The 23167-nt window shown below is 39.2% G+C and overlaps 2 protein-coding genes across 5 annotated transcripts in view; one reads left to right on the top strand and one right to left on the bottom strand.

Annotated features, from left to right (window-relative positions):
• The window catches only part of ccdc191 (coiled-coil domain containing 191), a 50477-nt gene extending 48838 nt beyond the window's left edge, over window positions 1-1639 (top strand). For both annotated transcript variants that reach the window (XM_067992730.1, XM_067992729.1), the window contains 2 exons: window positions 783-937; window positions 1195-1639. In XM_067992730.1, the coding sequence (XP_067848831.1) occupies window positions 783-937; window positions 1195-1327 (288 nt within the window). In that variant the 3' untranslated portion in view covers window positions 1328-1639. The remainder of the gene's footprint in view (window positions 1-782; window positions 938-1194) is intronic.
• The window catches only part of zdhhc23b (zinc finger DHHC-type palmitoyltransferase 23b), a 28930-nt gene continuing 7388 nt past the window's right edge, over window positions 1626-23167 (bottom strand). For 2 of the 3 annotated variants that reach the window (XM_067992731.1, XM_067992732.1), the window contains 3 exons: window positions 15654-16352; window positions 14044-14211; window positions 1626-10452 (listed from right to left, as the gene is read on the bottom strand). In XM_067992731.1, coding sequence (XP_067848832.1) covers window positions 10185-10452; window positions 14044-14211; window positions 15654-16352 — 1135 coding nt within the window. In that variant the 3' untranslated portion in view covers window positions 1626-10184. The remainder of the gene's footprint in view (window positions 10453-14043; window positions 14212-15653; window positions 16353-23167) is intronic. The other variant, XM_067992733.1, reaches the window with a different exon arrangement.

Raw genomic sequence — 23167 nt, 5'->3', positions numbered from 1 at the left:
TTTTAATTTCACACCATGTTAAATTTGAGAGTACAGATCAACAGAAAAGTTGCCTCTAATCTCTAATCATTCCAATTAACATAATGGTCTCTGAAATGTCCAGTCAATGAGACTGCTGTTTCAATAGGGTATTCTATACTTTTAAAAATTTTCTCAAGCCTCCATAAAGCAGCTGTTTTGGTTAGTCGCCAAGGTAAATAAATTCAGTCTGGTTAATTCAAGAAAATCCTCGGTTTGCTATTGGGAAGATGATTTCTGTTTAAAATTAGAGTTCAGTATGTTTCATGTACTGTGAAGCACATATTGAATGCAACAGTTGAATATTGCATGCTACACTGTGTTTCAAACCCTGATTTGAGGAATTCAACAATAACACTCTACCTGTTTAAAGTTAGAATTCACGTTGCTGCTATTTAAAATTGGAGTTCAAAATGGTTAATAAATGGTGAGTGAAGCACACATTGTTGAACAGAAAGATTCCCATACCTAAAAGGATTATCTTTTGATAGCAGATCAATTGAATTGGGAGCCTATTTTAGTGTGTATTATAAGCTAGCAAAAACATAATGCATCGAAGTAGCTTCACTGCACTGCCTTACACTTGAGTTTACAGATGGACAAATACTACTAGTTTGAAACCAATTCACGTGGAAAGTGCATGTGTTGATATTCTGGGAAAAACTCGGCAGCTAATGGGGTAGTGGTCACTACTAAATATACAAAATTATTGTACATCCTACTGCTCTATTAAAGTGAAATTGATATGAAATATTTTACTGCAGTGCAAGTATTACTCCACCATAATGGAAGAGAAAGCAAGTCAACATTATCTGACAGCTCTAAGAAGAACCACTTTTAGTGCCTGGTTTGATTATGTGACAGAGGAAAAGTTTGCATCATGGGAAAAGGAGAGAATTGGAGCAGAACATAATCAGAGGTAGTGGCCGGTTCCTTTAATTTTTGCAATCCCAGTGAAAAGAAAACTGGAATTTTTTTTTTGCTGGAAGGTGAATTTGGTAACTCTAATCCACGCTTCAGATTGAATATTCCCAAATTAATTACAGAAATACATTTTTTCTAAATCTTATAATTCACACAATCGTTCTGAAACCAAATTGATAGATTAAATTATCTGGTAAATTCCAGTGAGTACATACTGCACCCCTAATTCTCTTTTGTATTCCCTACCTCCAGGAGGATAGTCAAGACAGCTTTCAGAGCATGGAGGAGTTTACCAATACTCATCAAGGAGGAGGAGAAAAAGGAAGAACGTAGACAACAACTCAGGAAGAAAGTTGCTGAAATTCTCCCCGACTTTCAGACATAGAAATCAAATACTAAACAATTTGAGGAGAATCTTCGCAGTGTACTGGAACACTGCACCACAGTTAGAGGATTCTCCCTTAACTCAAGTTCACTGTCTGGAATTAGTTGAGCAGAGGAAAAAAGAACCTCCCAGGGTATTAGAAAGAAGGGAAGCGGTGGAGAAGCAAGGTCAGCCCGACAGGACCGTACATACCTTGTGGTAGACTGTTCAAAAATTATATTGGCTAACCTTGTTTTTAAAGAACTTTGGCTAGTAATTTTGTATTTAAATTACAATCTAATTTAATAAATAAGCACAATTTGAACAGCGAAATCTTTTTATTGAGATGGTATTTTAAACATTTAAGCATATGGACATTCATTTATGGTCTTGGAAAAACAAGTTTTGCATTTTGATCTTTGACTAATACATGGAATAAAACACATCCCCACTGCAAATAAATTGAAAGTTTGTTCTGAACAATAAGTTCAGTATTGTACTTAAGGTACTATTAGTGTAACTTTGATAGTAAACGGTGAGGTTATAGATTACAATTATGTAACATTATTCCCCATGCCAATAAACAATTCCTTAAAGCAGATGATCTCATAGCAGTGAAGCTTTACTTATAGCCTCAAATATGAGATGGAAGAAATTGTTTATGAAAAGCAAACAATGAAAAAAAGCCCATTTCCCATATGAATCTTTTCCATGTTTTTCAAAAATATTTTGCTGAATTCCTTTTAAAATGTGAAACAACTAACCTACCCGTAATGTATAAGAACTCAAACATCGGCTACATACCTTCAGATGTTCTAACTGCCTTAAAAGTGATCCAAAGCATTTAATTGTAATCCCAATCTAATTAGAAGAACTATGCTAATGTTTTTATAAGAAAGTTACCTCATTATTTAATTTTATAAACAGCATCAACAGGTTACCTTTCAAGTGATAAAGAGGATCAGAAACTAATCTTAAAAACTTTCAGTCAAAGAAAATATTAAAAAATGATTGGAACTAGATTAGTAAAGGAAATCTTCTATAGAGATCTTTTTAAAAATCAATAAAAATCAGAAGCAATAGGATTCGTATCATTTCAAAGTTGTTGTAGATCCTAAGTATAAATTTTCAATCACTTTCAGAATTCTGGTCATCGTGTACATATCACCAACACAAACCTCATTATTGCACTTTGTTTATTGCTTAAATACAAATGGGAAACATACTTATTGTGAGTATCAAATCTCCATTCAAGGACAAGAAATTGCTCAGAAGGCTGTGGAAAATTAGTTTATAAAAATTCTGTCAACCAGTGATTGTCATCATTAGGTATATAGTTGGGATTTAACATCCTTTCTAAGAACTAACACCAAACAGGTTACAGCAGTCTAGTTAATAAGTATAAGAAATAAAACAGCTGATTTAAACTATTTTGTAATTTTGATCTTTCCAACCTAGAGAATCAAAATCTCAAGATAGCATTTCATTAAAAAGCCACATTTTCTTAAATTACTTATTGTTGCATTTGGATACTTTAGAAATTATGCAAATTCTCAGTGGCTGGCAGCATATTGCTTACATTGATACAGTAACTGACAATTACAACCATTTTATGCTCACTTTCAGTAAGTCGATTCTTTGGAACTGGGTGACAGGTTGCTAATAGGCCGATCAAGTTTATGAAGTGGTTCAAAAGTTAATTTTACAGTAAGTTGTACTAAATTCCCTGATTTGCCATCCATAGCAGTTAGTAGGCACCCTAACATTGCAAGAGAATGCAACACAAGTTATTTTAATATGCTATTTAAAACAAAGCCACAATGAGAGATGAAAAGCACTGTACACTTTCATAAGATCTAACTAACTATCCTAAGTTTACTACATCTTCAACTAATTGTGTAGAACTTTTCTTTAAATAAAAGGAAACAATCTCTTCCATCTGACAGCTTTCCAGCATATATACGTAAGATACATGACAAGAGTGATTTATTTATAATGAAACACCAAGTCATATCTGGCATTTAAATCTCCTGCTTGAAGAACAGGGGAGTTCTGTAAGCTCAACCCACTCAATAATTCTTAGTAAATCACCAAGTTCCTTCATATGGGGAAAAACATAATTCAGAATACATGGTCAAGAGGACTCAATTTAAGGGAGTGGATTTTTGATTTGTGACTGCATTTAATATTGCAGAGCAATTCAGAGTGCATTAGTACACAGTGGAAGATGCAAAATGCAGCTTACAGTACTGATTAAATAAACTATTAGGTGGGAATATGGTTCTTGCTTATAAAACCATCCAATGGCAACCTAACAACTGCTTTTCTATTTTGTTCATTTTTGTACACGTACTCCACTCATGTCAAATTACCAGATCTATAACTCTAATGTTACACTAGATATTTCTAGAATCTCAAGACAGCTATAGTCTAAACTTGTACGATGACTTGCACACATCAGTACATACCATTTAGCTCTGTCCTCAACATGTTTTCTTTGAACAGGAATTGTCTAGTGCTGAGACTTATCTAATAGTTAAAACCAAAGCTGCAACTAGCACCCTAATGAATACAATAAAGCTTCTAAGCCTGCCGTCTTTACAGAGTTAACTCGCAGTTTGTTGTATAATGCCTGAAGTAAAAGAATAACAAAGATTCTGCATGCTAGGAAATCTTGAAGCTTGAGGATAAACACTTCAAGCTGTATTTTTGTACTATACAACAGGTTCCCAATTACCTTAAATTTGTTTTTCTTTCCCCCAATTTTGTCCCTCTCACTCGAGTTCACTTCCACGGGCACCAGTCGCCCTCCAGTACCTCACCTAAGTGGCCATTCATGAATAAGCCCAGTTGGCTATTTGCCCTGACATATATACTTCTTGCAAAGGGCATGGGGCGGGACATACTGGATAGAAATCAGGAGTAGGAATCCTGGCTGATATTCCTTCCTCCCTCCCCCCTCCCCAACATAAGGATGCTGAGGTCAATTGTAGCAACCCTTCCCCAACCTCAGCTCAGCACATCTAATTCACCACAGACCAGGGATCAAAGCTGAAACCTTCCTGATCTGTAGGCTCAGCTAGTCACTACTTTTATCAGCTGAGCCACAGGGAAGACAGAATAATTTTTTTTAACCATAATTGCTAACAAAAGCAGGCAACTTGTGCACTGCTCAAGTGATACTACTTTATTCACACCTGCAAAGTTTAAAAAAAGGTGCAATCATGTTCAAGGAATCCAGATTTAAATGGTAGATATCTTTTACAAAACCAGTATTTTTCTATAGAACACCGTATAGATAAGCAGGTGTTGCCACAATTATAAAAGTTACAAATATTTAAAAAATAAGTTATACTGAAAAAATACAATTTAATTGTTGATCTCCAATCAGTAGGGTATTTAAAAGCACAAAAGTTTGCCCCTTCTGGTATTGGTTTCACTGCACTGGTTTAATTTGCTTTGGGTTTTTCAGTACAATTATCAGCCCTTTCCAGTGCAGGACTCCTTTTAAAAAATCTAGCAGATTTGACTGGCTATGTATTTTTCCAATATCAAAGTATCCTTCGTCAGCTCACAGGATTTGACAGAGTTTTGTAAATCAATTAAGTGATTGCAAGAAGATTACACTCAAATACAGTGCAAATTTTAACCCATCTCTAAACTGGTCCGATATAACCAAAGGAACACTGCATATATTGGTAAATTGGTTGGAATGTCAACTTTCATTTGGGCATGAATCATGACCACAGATTGTGAGACTATGGCATTTGCTGCCATATTACTCAAGAAGACCATGAACCTACTGTCTAATCCCATAAATTAACAGCTTTTTGGCTATTAACTATTCTGCAAATTGGTTATTTTAGTCACAAACTACAAAACTCTAGATTACTGTGCTCCAAAGATGGTTCTCACTTGCTGGGGATATGTGGCTGAATTAATCAATTAAAATACAATATTTCCCATAAATCACAATGGAAGTTATATTGTGTAAGGTATGTTATATTTTGATTAAAAATACAAGGGGCAAAGTAAATAAAGCCTGACCAATGGCAATTCACAATCGCAAAAATTAATAATGCTAAGGATTCTGTACAACACAAATGTAGAGGGGCTGTATTAGTGGACTGCATTTACACTGGAGTCAGAAAATCCAGGTCATTAGTTGAAACCAAATATCTGAGGCATATGGCAGGCCATCAGGAGCATTACTTACCAGTCAAGATTAATTAAGGCATTATGTCTCCTCAAGACTAACACAGCCTTGTATTTTTTTTAAAAAAGGTCTTAGTTTCAGAGAAAGCTAGATTAAAAAGATACAGCAATTTTTTTTTCTATAACTAAGCAGATTATGAAAAATTCTGATAAATTGTATCCAACAGTTTTAAACAATTTAGCCTTCACTAAATTATAAAGAAATTCGGTTACAACATTGGAGGCAAAACACCTTCAGAAAAATGTCATAAGAAATGATATGACAGCACAAAACAGCTTCAAGTTATCTTTTTGGAGCGGTCTCAAAGTGACATTTAAATCAATGATTTTTTCGATCGAAAACCCATGGTATTATAAATAGAAAATAACAACCTACGATATATGACAAATATTTCCACCTGACAGACAACCACAGCTTATTGATCAACCACACTTTTGAAGAGATTTACCATATCCTGACTACATCTGTTTGCTTCAGAGTTCTGCAAAAATATTGCTAAAAATGGATTACAGAGATTCTCAAGAAATCACAAACAAATTCTCGCTTCAGGGATAATTATAAAATAATTTAAAACATTGTAAACCTTGAAATAAAAGGGAGAATTTGCATTTATAATTTTAGCACTTTGGTGCCTTTTGTTTTGCCATGGTCTGGGCGCTTTTAATCTTGTGCCCCAATATCAGAACAGCCTGCTTCACAGATAGTTAGATGCCAGTTTCAAGGGGATCACTGTCAGGAAAACGCAATGCACATTGGCAAGGAGAGCAAAACAAGTAGGATAAATGGCAATTAAGGTTTAGACGGTCAGAAAAGTTGGAACAGCCATTTCTCACTCACAAACTAAATTTGGAACTTTTGAGAAAGCTGCAGTATTTAAACTTGCTTTGGTTTGAAATTTTACAACTTTTTAAAAGCACTGCGAGAATGGAATATTGCTTTTTTGTAAATGTTGGTTTAATTCAGTCAGTGGTACCCACATGAATGTATAAAGTTGTAATGGAAACCTGAAATAGTACTATTACAATATAACCACACAACCAATACATTTGTACTCAGCTTTAAATAGTAACTCATTTTAAAGCGTGTTTTCTTAAACCTATTTATAATGGTTTCTAAATGTTATTTATTTTTCTTCAGGCCTAGCAATAATTTACAATAAGGCAGTGTACAAAATACATACTCTTTCAGAAATATTAAAAGTCTCAAATTGAGAATTTTAAATTTCATGTTATGTTTTCTGAAATATAACTTTAAAGGGGCTAGACAGGATTGTAAAATATATATATTTACTTCTGGTGACAACATTGCTACCAATTTCTTCACAGCAATCACTGGCTATTTTCTCCTTTGAATTTTTTTTTAAAACTGTCAATTCTTTTATGCAGATATTGGTGTAAATCCAGCTTTGGTAGTACAATACCAGGCTATACCAATCAACATCCTTGTTCCTTGTCCCACAAAACTGAAACTCTGGAAAACTGAGACTCTGTATTCATATTGTGCCAGCTCCAGCACAACTTCCAGAGCTATCATATGGATATCTCCAGGCAACCCAGTTATTGGAAAGAGACCGATACCCCTCAGGCCAGTACACTCACAGCTAACTTAACGGAGTACGTGCTTATGCAGATGAAGCAGGCAGTACACAGTAGGCATCCCAGTTCTCTCACCAGAAGTAAATATATATATATATATATATATTTATTTTAATGTTATTCCAATATTTAAAAAAGGGACATAGAACAAGTCCAGGGAACTACAGACCAGTTAGCTTAACGTCAGTGGTAGGAAAGATAATGGAATCTTTACTCAAAGATGTAATAGAAAAACATATGGAGAATGAAAATATAATAAAGAATAGTCAGCATGGATTTCAGAAGGGAAAGTCATGTTTGACCAACCTTACTGAATTCTTTGAAGTAGTAACAGAAAGAGTAGATAAGGGTAATGCAGTAGATGTAATCTATCTGGATTTTCAAAAGGCCATCGATAAGGTACCGCATTGTAGACTCGTGGCTACGGTCAGAGCATGTGGAGTCGGGACAGTTAGCAGAATGGATAGCAAGTTGGCTACAAAACAGAAAACAGAGTAGGGGTTAAGCGTACCTACTCAGACTGGCAAAAGGTGGGAAATGATGTTTCACAAGGATCGGTGCTGGAACCACTGTTGTTCGTGATTAATGATTTGGATTCGGAAGTACTATTTCAAAATTTGCGGACGACACCAAATCGGGGGGGGGGGGGGGGGGGTGTAGTTAATACAAAGGAAGAATGTGTCAAAATGCAAGAGAACATTAACAAACTTACAGAATGGACATGTAATTGGCAAATGAATTTCAATATAGATAAATGTGAGGTGGTGCATTTTGGTAGGAAGAATAAGGAGGCCACATACTGCTTGGATAGTAAGGGTCTAAATGGGATAGAGGAGCAAAGCGATCTAGGGGTACAGATACACAAATTACTAAAACTGGCGACCCAGGTTAATGAGGCCATAACAAAGGCAATAAAGCACTAGGGTTCATTTCTAGAAGGATAGAATTGAAAAGCAAATAAGTTATGTTAAACATGTACATAGACCACACTTGGATCAGTTCTGGTCTCCATATTATAGAAAGGATGTACAGGCACTGGAGAGGGTGCAAAAAAGATTCACAAAGATGATACCAGAACTGAGAGTAAAGGCTGAACAGGCTGCGACACTTTTCTCTAGAAAAGAGAAGGCTGAGGGGGTGACCTGATAGAGGTCTTTAAGATAATGAAAGGGTTTGAGAGGGTATTTGTGGAGAAAATGTTTCCACTTGTGGGGGAGTCCAAAACTGGAGGTCACAAATATACAATAGTCGCTAATAAATCCTATAGGGAGTTCAGGAGAAACTTCTTTTCCCGAAGAGTGGAACGCGCCACCACAAGAAGTAGTTGAGGCAAATAGCATAGATGCATTTAAGGGGAAGTTAGATAAGCACATGAGGGAGAAAGGAATAGAAGAGTATCCTGATAGGGTTAGATGAAGTAAGGAGGGAGGAGGCACCTATGGAGCATAAATGCCAACATAGACCAGTTGGGCCGAATGGCTCGTTTCTGTGCTGTAGTTTCAATGCAACTTGATGCAAAATTGAGACGACCAACTAGTACACACAGCAGGTATTTGCAAGGCAGCGTTAATGCTGACTCACTCACAAGGTACCTGTTAAGAGTATATCAGTGCAAGTCAAACGCCAAAAAAAAAATGAATTCACAGAGAGCTATAAATCAGTGAAAAATTCCACCAGTGAAAGTTGCATTGTCGTCTTAGTTACCCTCAATACCTTTGTTCTACTATTATTCTGGGATGGCTCAAGCACATTTAATGACGATCTACCAGTCATGTTAGGTGCATTTGAAAAATTTGTTACTCTGCCTTCCTTCAAAACTCAGAGCACTTCTGCATGTATATGCTACATTGTGCTTTGCATATAATCATGCACATATGCAGCATTGCTTCAAGTTACTGAGGAAGCTGAAGTGCAAAGTGTATGTGTGGGTAATAAAATCTGGCAATTTATATACACATTATGCTGTTACTCTAACCTAATGATCCACCCACTAGCTAGTACGGTTTGAATCATCAGCAGGCTTTAACATACATTGCAACATTGCACACCTTGGATCCTGTGTTGGCTCCAACTGGTACAATGGAGCAGCTTTATCGCTGGATACCATTATGGGTCAGTTTACATCAAGTCAACATAGTAGGAACACTTTTGATTTGGTAACACTACACAGCATTCTGGACTGCTCCAAGCCTGAGTGCACTTTGTAATATAACAAAGGCACCATAGGTTCAGGACAAAAGATTTTGTGTTAAAATTAAAGCTCAAATAAAATATTAAGAATTTAATCTAAACCATTTTCCATACTACTACACTACCATGAATCTATCTGTGTAGCTCCTAAAGAAAGTGTTATTAGAACTGTAATTTCATCTTAAATTTCAATTTATTTTCTCCACTGCTTGACCGTCTTTATTAAAACAAGCCTGGGCTCTTAATGTACCCAAGATTTTTTTTTAAATATTGGGGGCAAAGACTAGATTTTATATACATTGTTAAACGTGTTTCAGTTCTTTTTTCCACATCTATTAATTTCATTCCTATTGATTTTCACTAGTAACTTTATTCATCCTGTCACTCATTTTTCATCCCTGCTCATAATATATTCCTTGCATTCATGGCTCATTTCTTTCTCCTTATCCCATGCATCATCTTAAAGTCCTCCTGCCAACTGGCATTTTGCCTCCTAAAAACATTTCTGCCACACTCTCCCAATCATATCACCAATGTTGGAAACAACAGCATGCTGCATAGCCAGTAAAATGCACATCAATTGGCTTAACACTGGGATCTTATTCTGGCACAATGAGAATTGACCTGGATAAAGAATATCCCACACATGGAAACCAACCCTCACAGAAAAGCATTATGGAAAATGTTAAATTCTGTGTACATTTTTTCCACCGTATGAGATTATTTTCTACTCGTTAGCTATTTATCTGATTTAGTCCAAAAACTGTAATTTTGATTCGGGTGCAAGAGAATTAATTTTACACATAACCAATGTGGACACAAACTGAGTTATAAATGAGTATGTACATAAGCCCTTGAATAAAACAAATCAGAAACATTACACTAAATCTTCAATGCCTGGCTTTGCATGATTGGGCCGAAGTTTGAGGAATTCTTTCCAGTTGTTGACAAGCCCTCGATTGTACTCGTCGGTTTTTATGATTAGTCCCCAGAGGTACATGTGTCCAGTTTTGTCTCTCAAAGCAAGGCGCGATTCTCTTTCTGTGATGTTGTAACTGATGTTGATGAGCTGGATGAGGAAGAGATAACCCATCCCTGCAGTGACTATCGTGCAATACCAGGCACAGGTGAACGACAGTGCAGTACTGTGAAATAAAAAACAGAATTTACAACATTGTAAATATGTTGCAACCATTTCAGGTTAACATATTCAGAACAGAGAGGGTGATTACAGCAACAGTTCTTGCAAAAAAAAAAATTTTAATAAATAAAACCATTCACACAAAGGCCCAACATGTAAATATAACTGTAAATAGAAAATATGTATGTAGACTTAATTTTTGCTGCATTTTGTTAAATATCTGGTGTAAAACACAGACATGCACATTTCAGAATTATTAAGCATAGAAAATGTGAAAGCTGTAAAAAAAACATGAAGCTTATATTAGTACATAAACCATTCTAGTTTTAGGAAAGTCCAATGAATGGTTACTTCAACATCTCAAAACCAGTTACATGCTCACTAATTTGACAGTTCTAATGTGCTCAATTTCACCAAGAAACTAAAGTTGTTGAAGAAAGTTAGGGATCATGAATAGACAGATAGCCACCATTCCAAGAGGAACTATTAAATATGCTGATCTATAGCTAGCTAATAGTAACGAGCATGATGGCAGTGTGCATCAGAACTCCAATTTGCCACACCAGCGTGGTACTGTGATGAGCGATTTCTTACGCAGTGAGATTTTAATCTAAGTCATGCTGTTACGGGAAAGTATTGAACAAAGGCAAAATATTTCTCCAGTGAGGGTGCCACCAGTATCCCCTGGCTAATCTCATATCTCCACTGCCCACTTATGATGCAGTGTTGGTGGACTACTGATAAGGGATAGCACATTGTCTCAACCAGAGAAGGTGTGTGACACAGGATACTTAAAGGGAAAATAAAAAAATAAATTATAGCAATGCCACAATAACTGTTGCTTTGTGCATGTTTTTATAGCAGGCCATTCATTATTGCTAAACAAGTAACGTAACTGGTCATTCCTTGTAGCCAAGTCAATAAGATCAAAGTAGTTTCTTTCCAAAGTTGATGAAATCCTGACAGTGCTCACTTGCTCCAAATCCAATACTACAGATATATGCCAGCTATCAGCATTATGTACTAACAGTCAGTTATACTGTGTCTCCATGAAAATCGGTGCGTCAAAAAGTTAAGGTTTTAATTGACATTTTCAATAGCCAACCAGAGACTGGAGGGATTGGAAGGCAATCACCAAATTTATTTTGGGTTGTGGGGGGGGGGGGGGGGGGGGTGGGCGGGGGGGGGGGGGGGGGGGGATGAGAAGCAGGACAACAACAAAAACTTGTATTTACATAGGACAGAATTTAGTACAAAATAATACCAATGGAGTGATGAGTTTTTTGATGTTGCAATGGAATTTGGAAATGAGTGAGAAAAATTGCAATAAAATGACTTCTTGACAAGATGTAAGCATTATCTACTGGATCTATTTTTAATGGATGAAAGCAGTGCTTTAAGTGAGCAAAATGGTCAGATACAATATTCTAATCCTTAAACAAGCCGAATCAGATCTTCTAACTCCCACCCAACTCCCAACTTTGAAATGCTACGGGGAGCTAAAAAGGTAGCTTCTCTGGAAGGAAAGAGAGGGAAAAACCAAAAGACCAGCTTAGTTCGGTAACAATCATTTTATCCTGGAGTTAATGTCACACTGTTGCAACATTAAACCGGCTGAGTTTGTTAAATAGAATAAAGCACACTGAAATAAAACTTGTCAAAAGACGTTTTGTAAATATAGTCAGAGTAAAAACAGGGTTCGTCTTGACAAATTGCCTTAGCTTGCATAGCTTCTGCTAGCTTAAACCACCTAAGAATTGACTATTTTCTTTAAAAAAAAGGAAAGAATGGGTTAAATTTCCCAACCCAGTGTACTTCGGAGAGTTTTAAACACCAACTACAATAAACTGAAAAACCGTTGCGCACTTTAATAACTTCTCCTTCTCCTTCCCCCCTCCCCCCTCCTCAGGTACACTGACACTTTTATACTTCCAGAAGACAGACAAAGGTCTTTTAGTTTTAGCATGGCTTCGGCAAGCATGCTACACTTGTCATGTATCAAATTACTCATATACTGTATCCCAAAATATTATTTTCTGAAAGAAATCTATTATTTGAACGAATCAACTTTCTACTTCCACCGTCTCCTTAAGGAGCTGGTTCCATAAATTTACCACTCATTCAAGAACACAGAGGCTATCTGTAGTGCCCCAGGTGAGATCAGTCAATGCAGTATTGAACCTGGGATCATCCCAGCTTGTATGGATCAGCTGCTCATTGAATCATGCAACTTCTCCCCCTTCATAAGACCCCTGTGGCATACATCTTTTCCCCAACTGAAAGCATGGTCAGATGATCAATTGGTCTCTCTCTGCCCTGGAGTACAAGGGCAGCAGGGGTTGCTCAGCTTTCCATCTTACTTCCCGACTAGAAAAGCACCTCATCCCACAGAGGGACTGAGTTGCGATTGGGAGTTATTACCATTCACTGAGCAATGGATTACTGTGCTACCACACTATCACATGGCTGCTCTTCAGCAGCTTTTGGATTTAAAATGATCTCTTCCTTTGTGTTTTCCTTTGGTGTGACTCATGTACATTTCTAATAAACACTACATCCAAGGTAGTGGATTTGCTGATGACTCCAAGCCAGGGAGGACTGTGGACTCAACAGAGAGTCAAGTTCTTACAAAGGGAGTTTGACAGGGTTTGCACCTGGGCTGATCGGAGCTAAATAAAGTTCAATGTGATCAATGGCAAGGGACTGCATATTGGAAGTAAAAATAAATGGCAGATGTATTCCATGAGTGGGAAAGAACGTGCCAAAAGACAAGCCGAAAGAGGCGTAGCGGTGTTGACTAATTTGTTACTTGCTGTGTCGACACAATGTCAGACAATAAACAAGGCAAATAGGATACTGAGGCCTGTTTCCATATCAGTTGACTTCAAATCCAAGAGAAGTCACGCTGAGGCTCTATAGGTTTTGGTGAGACTATAATTGTATTGTGTGCAATTCTGGTTGCTGCAAAATAAGGGAAGCATTCAGGTCCTAGAGGCAGTGCAGAGAACAACATCGAGGCTGATCTCTGATGTTGGAGTTAGCTGTGTGGAAGATAGGTAAAGTGGGGCTATTCAGCTTCAAAAAGATGCGTTGTGAGGAATATTTTTCAAAGAGGAGTTTATAGAAACATCTAAAATATTTGGTGGGATATAATAAACCTGAAACAATACTTTCAGTTACATCAAAACAGCAAACAAAGATAACACAGGTTCAAGGCTGTGATGGACAAATTTTGGACAGAAGCCAGGAAGTGTTCATTCACACAGAAGATGATTAGCACAGAAGGTAATTAACAGCTAGAACAGATTGCCAGGTATAGTGGTTGAGGCCAAGGTGTTGGACTCATTTAGGCAAAGCTACATGTTGTAATGGGGAAACAGATGGGTCAGAATTCTGGAAGGATGACATCAAATGGATAGAAGGGCCTTCTTCATATGAACCCATTTTCTGATATTATGATCTTGTGAAATGATTAATGTGGAACACTTTACACATTGTATTTTGCTTATAAACTGCAGCAAATTGAGATTCTGCCCAAATTAGTTGTGTTAACAAATCTAAAACTGGGCTATAAGAGCAATATCTCTTTTCTTACCTGTGCTCATTGTAGACTCCAGGACAATAGAATAAAGCTGTGAAAATGCTTCTCCCCCTGCATATAGTGTTTAGAGTCAGACTGATTCCATACATGGAGGTCAGGAGGAAAAGAAAGAGGGTCAGAATAAATGCACGATGATTGGCCGCACCTACACAACTGTTAATCCTGGAAACAGAACAAGATAAATAAATAAAAATGGTCTGAATCAAAGATCATGCAACCTAAGAGGAACTGATTCCTCCCAAACTATAAATGTCCATTTTATACACTCATTAGAAGAAACTGAGATTAACTGAAAAATGTTAGAGTGAAAATCACACACCAAGAGTCCCAACCAGATATACCTGAGCAGACGATCTCCCTAAACCCCGATGTTCCTGCACTTCATATGTACTGTACAAGCAAGTTTAATAATTCACAATATTACATTAAAAAATACAAGATGTGAAAAATTGCAGCAGTAACCTGAAACTTTGTGAAGTGCAATATTTTCATTCACTTTACTTTTCACCCCAATCATGCTCACACAACATGTTTCTCACCCGAGAGACTGAGCAACAGCCTCAGGCTTTCACAGGGGCTGCACACTTTCTAGAGATGGAATCAGGGCAGCATAAGACGAGCAGGGTTATCATTTTTCCATTCTGCGAAGCTTCAACTGACAGCTTAACTTCAAACTGACGATTCATTGAGCATGGTGCTCAACAGTTTGGAATACAGGCAGCTGTCAGAACTTTTACTCCAAGATATAATGTGAGAAATCATAATTTCAAACCACAGGAAGAGGAGGTCTGACTCTGGAGCCTCAGCAGATAACAGCAAGAATCATAAGAATTATAACAGATGGGATCTGTTTATAGTGTGAAATAACCAAATGAGGTTCACATTTTAGCATTTTAGAAGAGATATAAGTGTGCCGGGTAGAAAGTAGGTGTTGTGGGGGGGGGGGGTTGGGATTTGGTGCACACATGGACAATGTACCACATTCGCTATATTGAATCCATCCAGCTAAAGTAGGAAGAAGCAGATAAACAGAAAAAAGCACCATAGTAAAGGCAGCATAAGCAAAAGATAAGAACCATGATTGAGAGGACGTCACTACAACAAAGGCAACCATAGATTATATAAAGGCAAGCAGAGTCGTTTAAAGAAAATCTGTAAAATCAAAAAGGCGCTGAAGGTCCCCTCGCCCCCGACCCTTCCCATATTAAGCATTTCAGTTCAAGCTCTAGGTTCAGTAGTCTTGGAATGCAACAAAATGATCTTCCAACATACAGCCAGCTCACTTAGCCTTATTGCAAAAAATGGTTTTACCCTGTAGCAGGTTACTAAGCTGAAAAATCACTAAAGAAATCCTGCAGAAATATTTAGCTGCAAGTTGCACACAATTTTTAAAAATGAAACTTGGTATACCTAGTACCCTATTTCTTGGGTTCCCCCTCCCCCCCCAAATCACTTCTCAAGTATGCACAGGACAATATTCCCAGTTACATCAGGCCTTTGTCACCCACTCAGTCATTTGCTATCCCTTCATTTCAAATCTCCTTCACTTTGAGGCAGTGGGGGAAGAGCTTAATACTACTGTAACTAATCAATACTGTACCTACCAAACACAGTGGTGGTCCAGCCTTTGTACACAAGATGCACAGATTCGACAATGTCCTGAACGAGCTGGTCTTAAAATCTTGCATACAGTACACCAGTTATTTCTGAAGTCACCATTTCCAGACTGCAGCTTGCCATTATGACCAGAATGATTCATCTTTGTAGAACTGTCCTGGCCCACCTGTTGAACTTTGTGTGAACCATTCAAACTGTACGATGAAATGTTATTTGTCTGAGCACCTTCAATTGGAACGCCTCTGTTGTCTGTTCTGAGGAAGCCTGGGTCCTTCTTGGCTTGTGCTAAACACACTAGTGTCAGTACCAAACCACTAGTGAGCACAATTAAATGTACAAAGCTAATGCTTCCCAGAGGCATAATTTCAGTCAGGAATAGATAATACATGTAGCCCAGAGAAAAGAGGCCAAGACTTAGAAAAAATAGAGTGTGCCCTTTCTTCTGGTGAGTGATGTAATAGTACCAGAGCACTAATGTTGGCAAGGACGTCAAAATGATAAGCGCCAAGAAGAAATGAAGGGCTGCGATGTGAAGGAAGATTGGAAGGAAAACAAGAGGTGGAAGTATTGTGATATCAATCTTCCTGGCACCAGTACCCAAAAGCCATGGGATCCGCAGGCGGTCAGAAATCGTGTCTGTTATTCGTTCAATGGTCTGTGAACTGATAGGTTTACCCTTCAAACACCTGAAAATCAAGGCAAAATAGTTGAAATACTCAAATAACTTTTTTTAAGGGGTTAAATCACTTTAAAGTAAAAAGAATTAAATTGTCACAAAGTACAATGGTTCCCCTTGATTATCCTCCATATTGGATGGGACTCCCTGGTAGATAATAGAATTTGGTGGATAATCAAGATACCCCAAATTTCAACAGGTGTTATCAATGAATTTCATGTAACCATTTTTCCTTTGACCTGAAACGTTAACTCTGTTTCTTTCTCCACAGATGCTGCCTGACTTGCTGAGCTTCTCCAGCATTTTCTGTTTTTATTCCCCCAAAAGGCTGTGTCAATTGAAATTTTCAAGACTGAGATTGATGGATTTTGATTAGGTAAGGGTATCAAGAGATACGGATCAAAGATGGGTAAATGAAGTTGAGGTACAGATCAGCCATGATCTAACTGAATGGCAGAACAGGCTCGAGGGGCTGAATGGCCTACTCCTATTCTTATGTTCCTATTAGATAATGGGGTTTAAAGGTATTCCAACAGTAACAAAAATTCTGTGCAAAGCCAGACAAAACTACAGACTATATCCTCTTACAATATTGACCACAATGCAGCAGAGGAAGGAAAAGCAGTAGTGTTTTATGTCCTCCAGGTGGAATGTCAGATTGGATTGCATGTCATCAACCCATGGTTTGGGACATATGAGTCAAGGACTGTTTGTAAACAAACTTTTAAAGCTAGACTTTCGAGTGCTAAACTCAGATGGAGCTTCAGTAAAAAGCTCTACTAAAAGCATCTTAGTAAGAAACTGACACATGCCCTCATTTGCAAGTTCAACCTTGTCTGCCAATCACTAATGGTACCAGAGCTGCAACGATATATAATTTTAAAAATGTCAAATTATTGTACATACACGTGATCCTTAGTTTTTTCTATTTTTTTTTCAATTGATGCAAGTCCTGCTCTTTTTATTATAATATTTACATTAAAAACCTAGACCTTCTCTTGTTGAAAATGTCTCTGGGAATTGAGCAACAGTAAAGTGCATCACTGTGGATGTCATATCCTACAGAAGTTAGTATTGACAAGTCAGTTATAGGGTTGGGAGCACTTTATCTGCATCAAGAAGACGAGACTTGCTCGCGCTTCTTCTTCCAAAAGATGCACAGAGAGAGCTCTGTGATCAGCAGCCTGAAGGAAGAGGACGGCTCGGTCACGTCCTCGCAGCCCGACATACTGAGGATCTGCAAATCCTTTTATGCCGGACTGTACGACGCAAAGCCCACAGACAGCGCGGCCTCCCACTCCTTCTTGTCATCTATCACGGAGGTTCTAGACGACAGCAAGCGGGAGAGTCTGGATCACCCGCTAACTCTGGACGAACTGACAAAGGCCGTCTGTTCCTTCGAGAAAAGTAAGACTCCCGGAAGCGACGGCTTACCGGTGGAGTTGTACTCGGCTCTGTGGGACTGGATAGGCCCAGACCTGCTGGAAGTGTACGGGGGTATGCTCCTGGCAGGCAGCATGTCAGACTCCATGAGGAAAGGCATCATCACCCTCATCTACAAGCAGAAGGGGGAGAGGGAAGAAATCAAAAATTGGCGACCCATCTCACTACTTAACGTGGACTACAAAATTCTGTCCAAGGTCATCGCCAATCGGGTCAAGTCAGCCCTGGAGGTGGTGATCCACCCCAATCAGACCTGCGCCGTACCCGGCAGGAAGATCTCAGATAGCCTGGCGCTACTCAGGGATACAATTGCCTACGTACAGGACAGGGGGGGGGGGGGTGAACACCTGCCTGATCAGCCTGGACCAGGAGAAGGCCTTTGACAGAATATCCCACACGTACGTGCTCTCCAAAATGGGGTTTGGGGAGGGAATCCGCAATTGGATCCAACTGCTCTACACAAACATCAGTAGCGCAGTTTCAATCAATGGGTGGGAATCAGAAAGCTTTCCGATCAAATCTGGAGTCAGGCAAGGCTGTCCTCTCTCCTCCGTCTTGTTCGTGTGTTGCATCGAACCCTTTGCCGAGTCCATCAGGAGGGATGCGGGCATAAGAGGGGTGACGATCCCAGGCAGCGGAGGTACTCAGGTCAAGGCCTCCCTGTACATGAATGACATCATCGTCTTTTGCTCAGATCAGCTCTCGGTCCGCAGATTGATGAGCATCTGCGACCAGTTCGAACTGGCCTCGGGGGCCAGGGTAAATCGTAGCAAGAGCGAGGCCATGTTCTTTGGGAACTGGACCGACCGATCCTTTGTCCCCTTCACCGTCAGGTCGGATTACCTGAAGGTGCTGGGGATCTGGTTCGGGGGGGCTGGGGCGTGCACCAAGAACTGGGAGGAGCGTATTTCCAAGGTTAAGCAGAAACTGGGACTGTGGGATTGACGATCCCTCTCGATCGTGGGCAAGAGCCTGGTCATCAGGTGCGAGGTGCTCTCGGTGTTGCTGTATGTGGCGCAGGTTTGGCCCATACCTCGCTCCTGCGCCGCGACAGTCACCCGAGCCATCTTCCGCTTTGTCTGGAGATCAAAAATGGACCGTGTCCGCAGGGTCACGATGTACAAATCTCCAGAGAAAGGGGGGAAAGGCGTGCCCAACGTGGCCCTCATCCTGATGGCCACCTTTGTGTGCGGCTGCATCAAGCTGTGCATAGACCTTCGGTACGCAAACACAAAGTGTCACTACGTGCTGAGGTTCTACCTGTCCCCGGTGTTGAGAAGGATGGGCCTGGCCACACTGCCACAGAACACTCCGTCCAGTTGGACCGTTCCGCCCCACCTGTCCTTCGTGGAAAAGTTTGTGCAGAAAAACACCTTTGACCACAAGGCGATCAGCAAGTGGTCCGCACGTAACGTCCTCGAGACCCTGCGGGAAAAGGAGATGGTGGATCCTGTCGGTTGGTTCCCCGAGCAGACTGTCAATGTCATTTGGCAGAACGCCTCATCGCCAGAGCTTTCAAACAAGCACCAAGACCTAGCTTGGCTGGTGGTGAGAAGGGCCCTTCCCGTCAGATCCTTCATGCACTCCCGGACTCTCAGCGCCACCGCGCGCTGTCCCAGAGGAGGCTGCGGTGGAGACGAGACCATCATCCATCTCCTTCTGGAATGTGCCTTTGCAAAGAAGGTCTGGAGAGAGATGCAGTGGTATCTGTCCAGGTTCGTCCCGAGCAGTTCCGTAACACAGGATTCTGTGCTCTATGGGCTGTTCCCAGGGACGCACACCGAGACGGACATCAGCTGCTGCTGGAAGACCATCAACTCGGTGAAAGACGCCCTTTGGTCTGCCCGAAACTTGCTGGTCTTCCAGTACAAGGAGCTGTCCTCGACCGAGTGTTGCAGACTAGCACATTCCAAGGTCCAGGACTACATGCTGAGGGACGCACTGAGGATGGGTGCGGCCGCCGCAAAGGCTCTGTGGGAAAAGGCAACCGTTTAGAGCCTTCCCGCCATTGTAAACCGAGGGGCTGCAATCAGGGAAAAAACCCCTCGGGCAGAATGTAAAATTTTAATTGATGTAATGTAACTGTAATGAATCTGTAATGAACCTGGAAAGAATCTGTAACGTACCTGTTATCAAAAATGTGCATTGAGTGTATTGCAATGAGGCCCCCTAGAGTGTCATGAACTGTAATTATGTCCAATGTGCTCATTGAACTGTACTTGATGAAACCTGCAAATTGTATAATCTGTATTGTGTACGTTCGGAATGTGATATGAGAACTGTATTGTATGTATTGCTGCAAATTTTATGAATAAAGTATATTTTTTGAAAAAAAAAAGCTGAAGCTTGGTGCAGCCTCCCCAAAGGCTCAGTGGGGAAAGGCCACAGGTTAGGGCTCCCCCGCCACTGTACACCGAGGGGCTGGAACCCGAGAAAAAACCCCTTGGGCTAAGTGTGTAATGACAGTAATGAATGTAATGTAAATGACATTGCAACTATAATCTGTACTGATTGTAAGTGCAATGAGGCATCCTTGAGTGTCATGGACTATATTTATCATGTATAATCTGTAATTGTATTGTTTGAATTGACATATTTGGATTGTACTGTATGTACCTCGCACATTGTATGAGCTGTACTGTATTGTGTGAATTGGTATTTGGATTATACTGTATGTACTTTGCAGATTTTATGAATAAAGTATACTTTTGAAATTTAAAAAGCACCCTTAAACCAAGCTAGAATCTATAAGACTTGCACAAAATTCTAGATTTTTACTGCTCATTATTAAATTATGTGTATTTACACAATGAAAGTTTGAAAATTCTGCTTCTTGCCAGTTGGATTGTGCAAAACTCAGTTTTATTTAAATAATGTAACACTGAGGAGTATTCTAGTTATTTTTTTTCAGAAAGTTGGACATTCTTATAACAGGGTTCCACTGAGCTACTTAAAGTATTCTATTTCAGTGGGAATTACAAGGTTGTAATCCAGTGAAGTGGCACAAATTACATTAACTGAGAGAGTAAAACTTGAGCAATTTACAATCCTTATCTCAAGTCAAAATAAGTTTGCCATCTAAATCACTTCAAGATATTAATCTGCACAGGCATTTTTAAACCAGGCTCATTCACCACTATAATGAAGTAAAAGATAGGAGACTGCATTATCCACAGTAGATTCCCATAACAGTACATGGATGCAACTCAATGGGAATGGGATGAATAATTGTCATTATTTATTAAAATGGAGATGTGATCAGGTAGTACTTTCCTCTCCCAGCATCCTCAAAGGGGACACATTAATGTTTTCTTAATACAATTACATAAAAAAGATAGCAACATTTTATAACCAAATTCAATATTCACATAAACTATGCTTTCCTGGAGTATTAATTTACATATATTGAAAATTTAATTATTTAAAAATAAAGTTAGTAATTCAATTTAAACCGTAGTTTATAGTTAATGGACTTAGCAATGCACTAAAATAGGATGTGCAATACTTCTGGCTACATTATCATTTTGCACTGAAAACTATTTTGCCTTAGACCACATTAAAATGGTTCTGATGAAAGGTCGTTAACCTGAAACGTAACTCTGTTTCTCTCTCCACAGATGCTGCCTGACCTGCTGAGTGTTTCAAACATTTTCTGTTTTTATTTCAGATTTCCAGCATCTGCAGTATTTTGCTTGTGTTTAAAGCGGTTAGATTTTTCACCACAAAGAGGAAGAATAATGTTTTAATTGACATTTTGAAGTCAAACAACTTTGAAGATCATTTTAAACTGATTTTTCACTTTTATTAAACAAAAATTTAATTTAAACTTGAGTTTGGTACTCTGTGACAAAAATGAAGCCATTCGACTCTTCAGCACCTGGTGACAAAGACCAGAGTACAATGGATCTAAATATCCTGAAAGAAGAATAGGCCTTCTGTCACATTGCAGGATTTGTTCTTCATGGAAAGGATTTTAGGATTGAGTTATGTTTAAGGGTTGTGTTTTAAAGCAAAGCAAATTTGCACAGGCTTAAAAAGAAACGCTTATTGAAGCCAGACAAACCAGTTTGGGGGATGTCACAACTTTCGGCCTTATGTGAAATTGATAGAGGATTGATTGTCTCATCCCAGATCTATTAACCAGGACGGTCAGGGACGTTAAGCAAATCATCATCTTGTTGCAAGTGACAAACTAATATGCACAGCCATTGCCCGGAGGATGATTCTATTCATGTGGGCATGGCATGAGGTATCTGCGAAGAATATATTCGGGACCCAATCGAGTACAAAATGACTACGAGATATTACTCTTGACCCAAAGCTGGAAGCTGAAAATGCAGAAGATCAGGTCTTGCAATTACAAGTTGTCTAGAGAAATGGGCATGCCAAAAACAAGTCAGTCAGCCCACAAAAGAGACAGGATATTTTTTTCCCCATTTTTTCAGGGAAAGTAATGAGATGGTGTTAAGTGGAATTTGCTTTGACTGTTGCTCTGTATTCATTTGCTGTGTGAAATAAAGCAGCTTACCAATTCATTCCTTTCCCACTTACATCTTTCAGTATGCCCTCAAAAAGATCGGAGAAGGTCTCGTGAAGGCTTTAGCATTGGACATTATCCAGTTCACAAATGGGTCCCATTATTACACCCTGGGATACATTGAGTTACATTGAATCTACAGCACAGAAACATGCCATTCAGCCCAACATTCGCCCATACCGGCGTTAATGCTCCACACGAGTCTCCTCCCTCCCTACTTCATTTACCCCTATCAACATACCATTCTAGTCCTTCGCCTTTGTCTACTTATCTAGCTTCCCCTTAAATGCATCTATGCTATTTGCCTCAACTACTCCTTGTGGTAGCATGTTCCAGATTCTTACCACTCTTCAGGTAAAGAAGTTTCTCCTGAATTCCCTATTGGATTTCTTAGTGCCTAACTTATACTGATGACCTCTAGTTTTGGATTCCTCCACAAGTGTAAACATTTTCTCTACATCTACCCTATCAAATCCTTTCATAATCTTAAAGACCTCTATCAGGTCACCCCTCAGCCTTCTTTTTTCTAGTGAAAAGAGCTCCAGCCTGTTCAGCCTTTCCTGACAAGGATATCCTCTCAGTTCTGGTATCATCCTTGTGAATCTTTTTTGCACCATCTCCAATGCCTCTATAACCTTTTTATAATATGGAGACCAGAATGTGCACAATACTCCAAGCGTGTTCTAACCAAGGTACTTTACAAGTTTAACATAACTTCTCCGCTTTTCAATTCTATCCCTCTAGATATGAACCCCAGTGCTTGGTTTGTCTTTTTTTATGGCCTTATTAACCTGCATCGCTATTTTTAGTGATTTGTGTATCTGTACCCGGACATCCCTTTGCTC

Source organism: Heptranchias perlo, chromosome 11, assembly GCF_035084215.1.
Source record: "Heptranchias perlo isolate sHepPer1 chromosome 11, sHepPer1.hap1, whole genome shotgun sequence".
NCBI lineage: Eukaryota > Metazoa > Chordata > Chondrichthyes > Hexanchiformes > Hexanchidae > Heptranchias > Heptranchias perlo.
The sequence above is the reverse complement of the archived record's forward strand: the minus strand, read 5'-3'. Positions and strand labels throughout refer to the sequence as shown.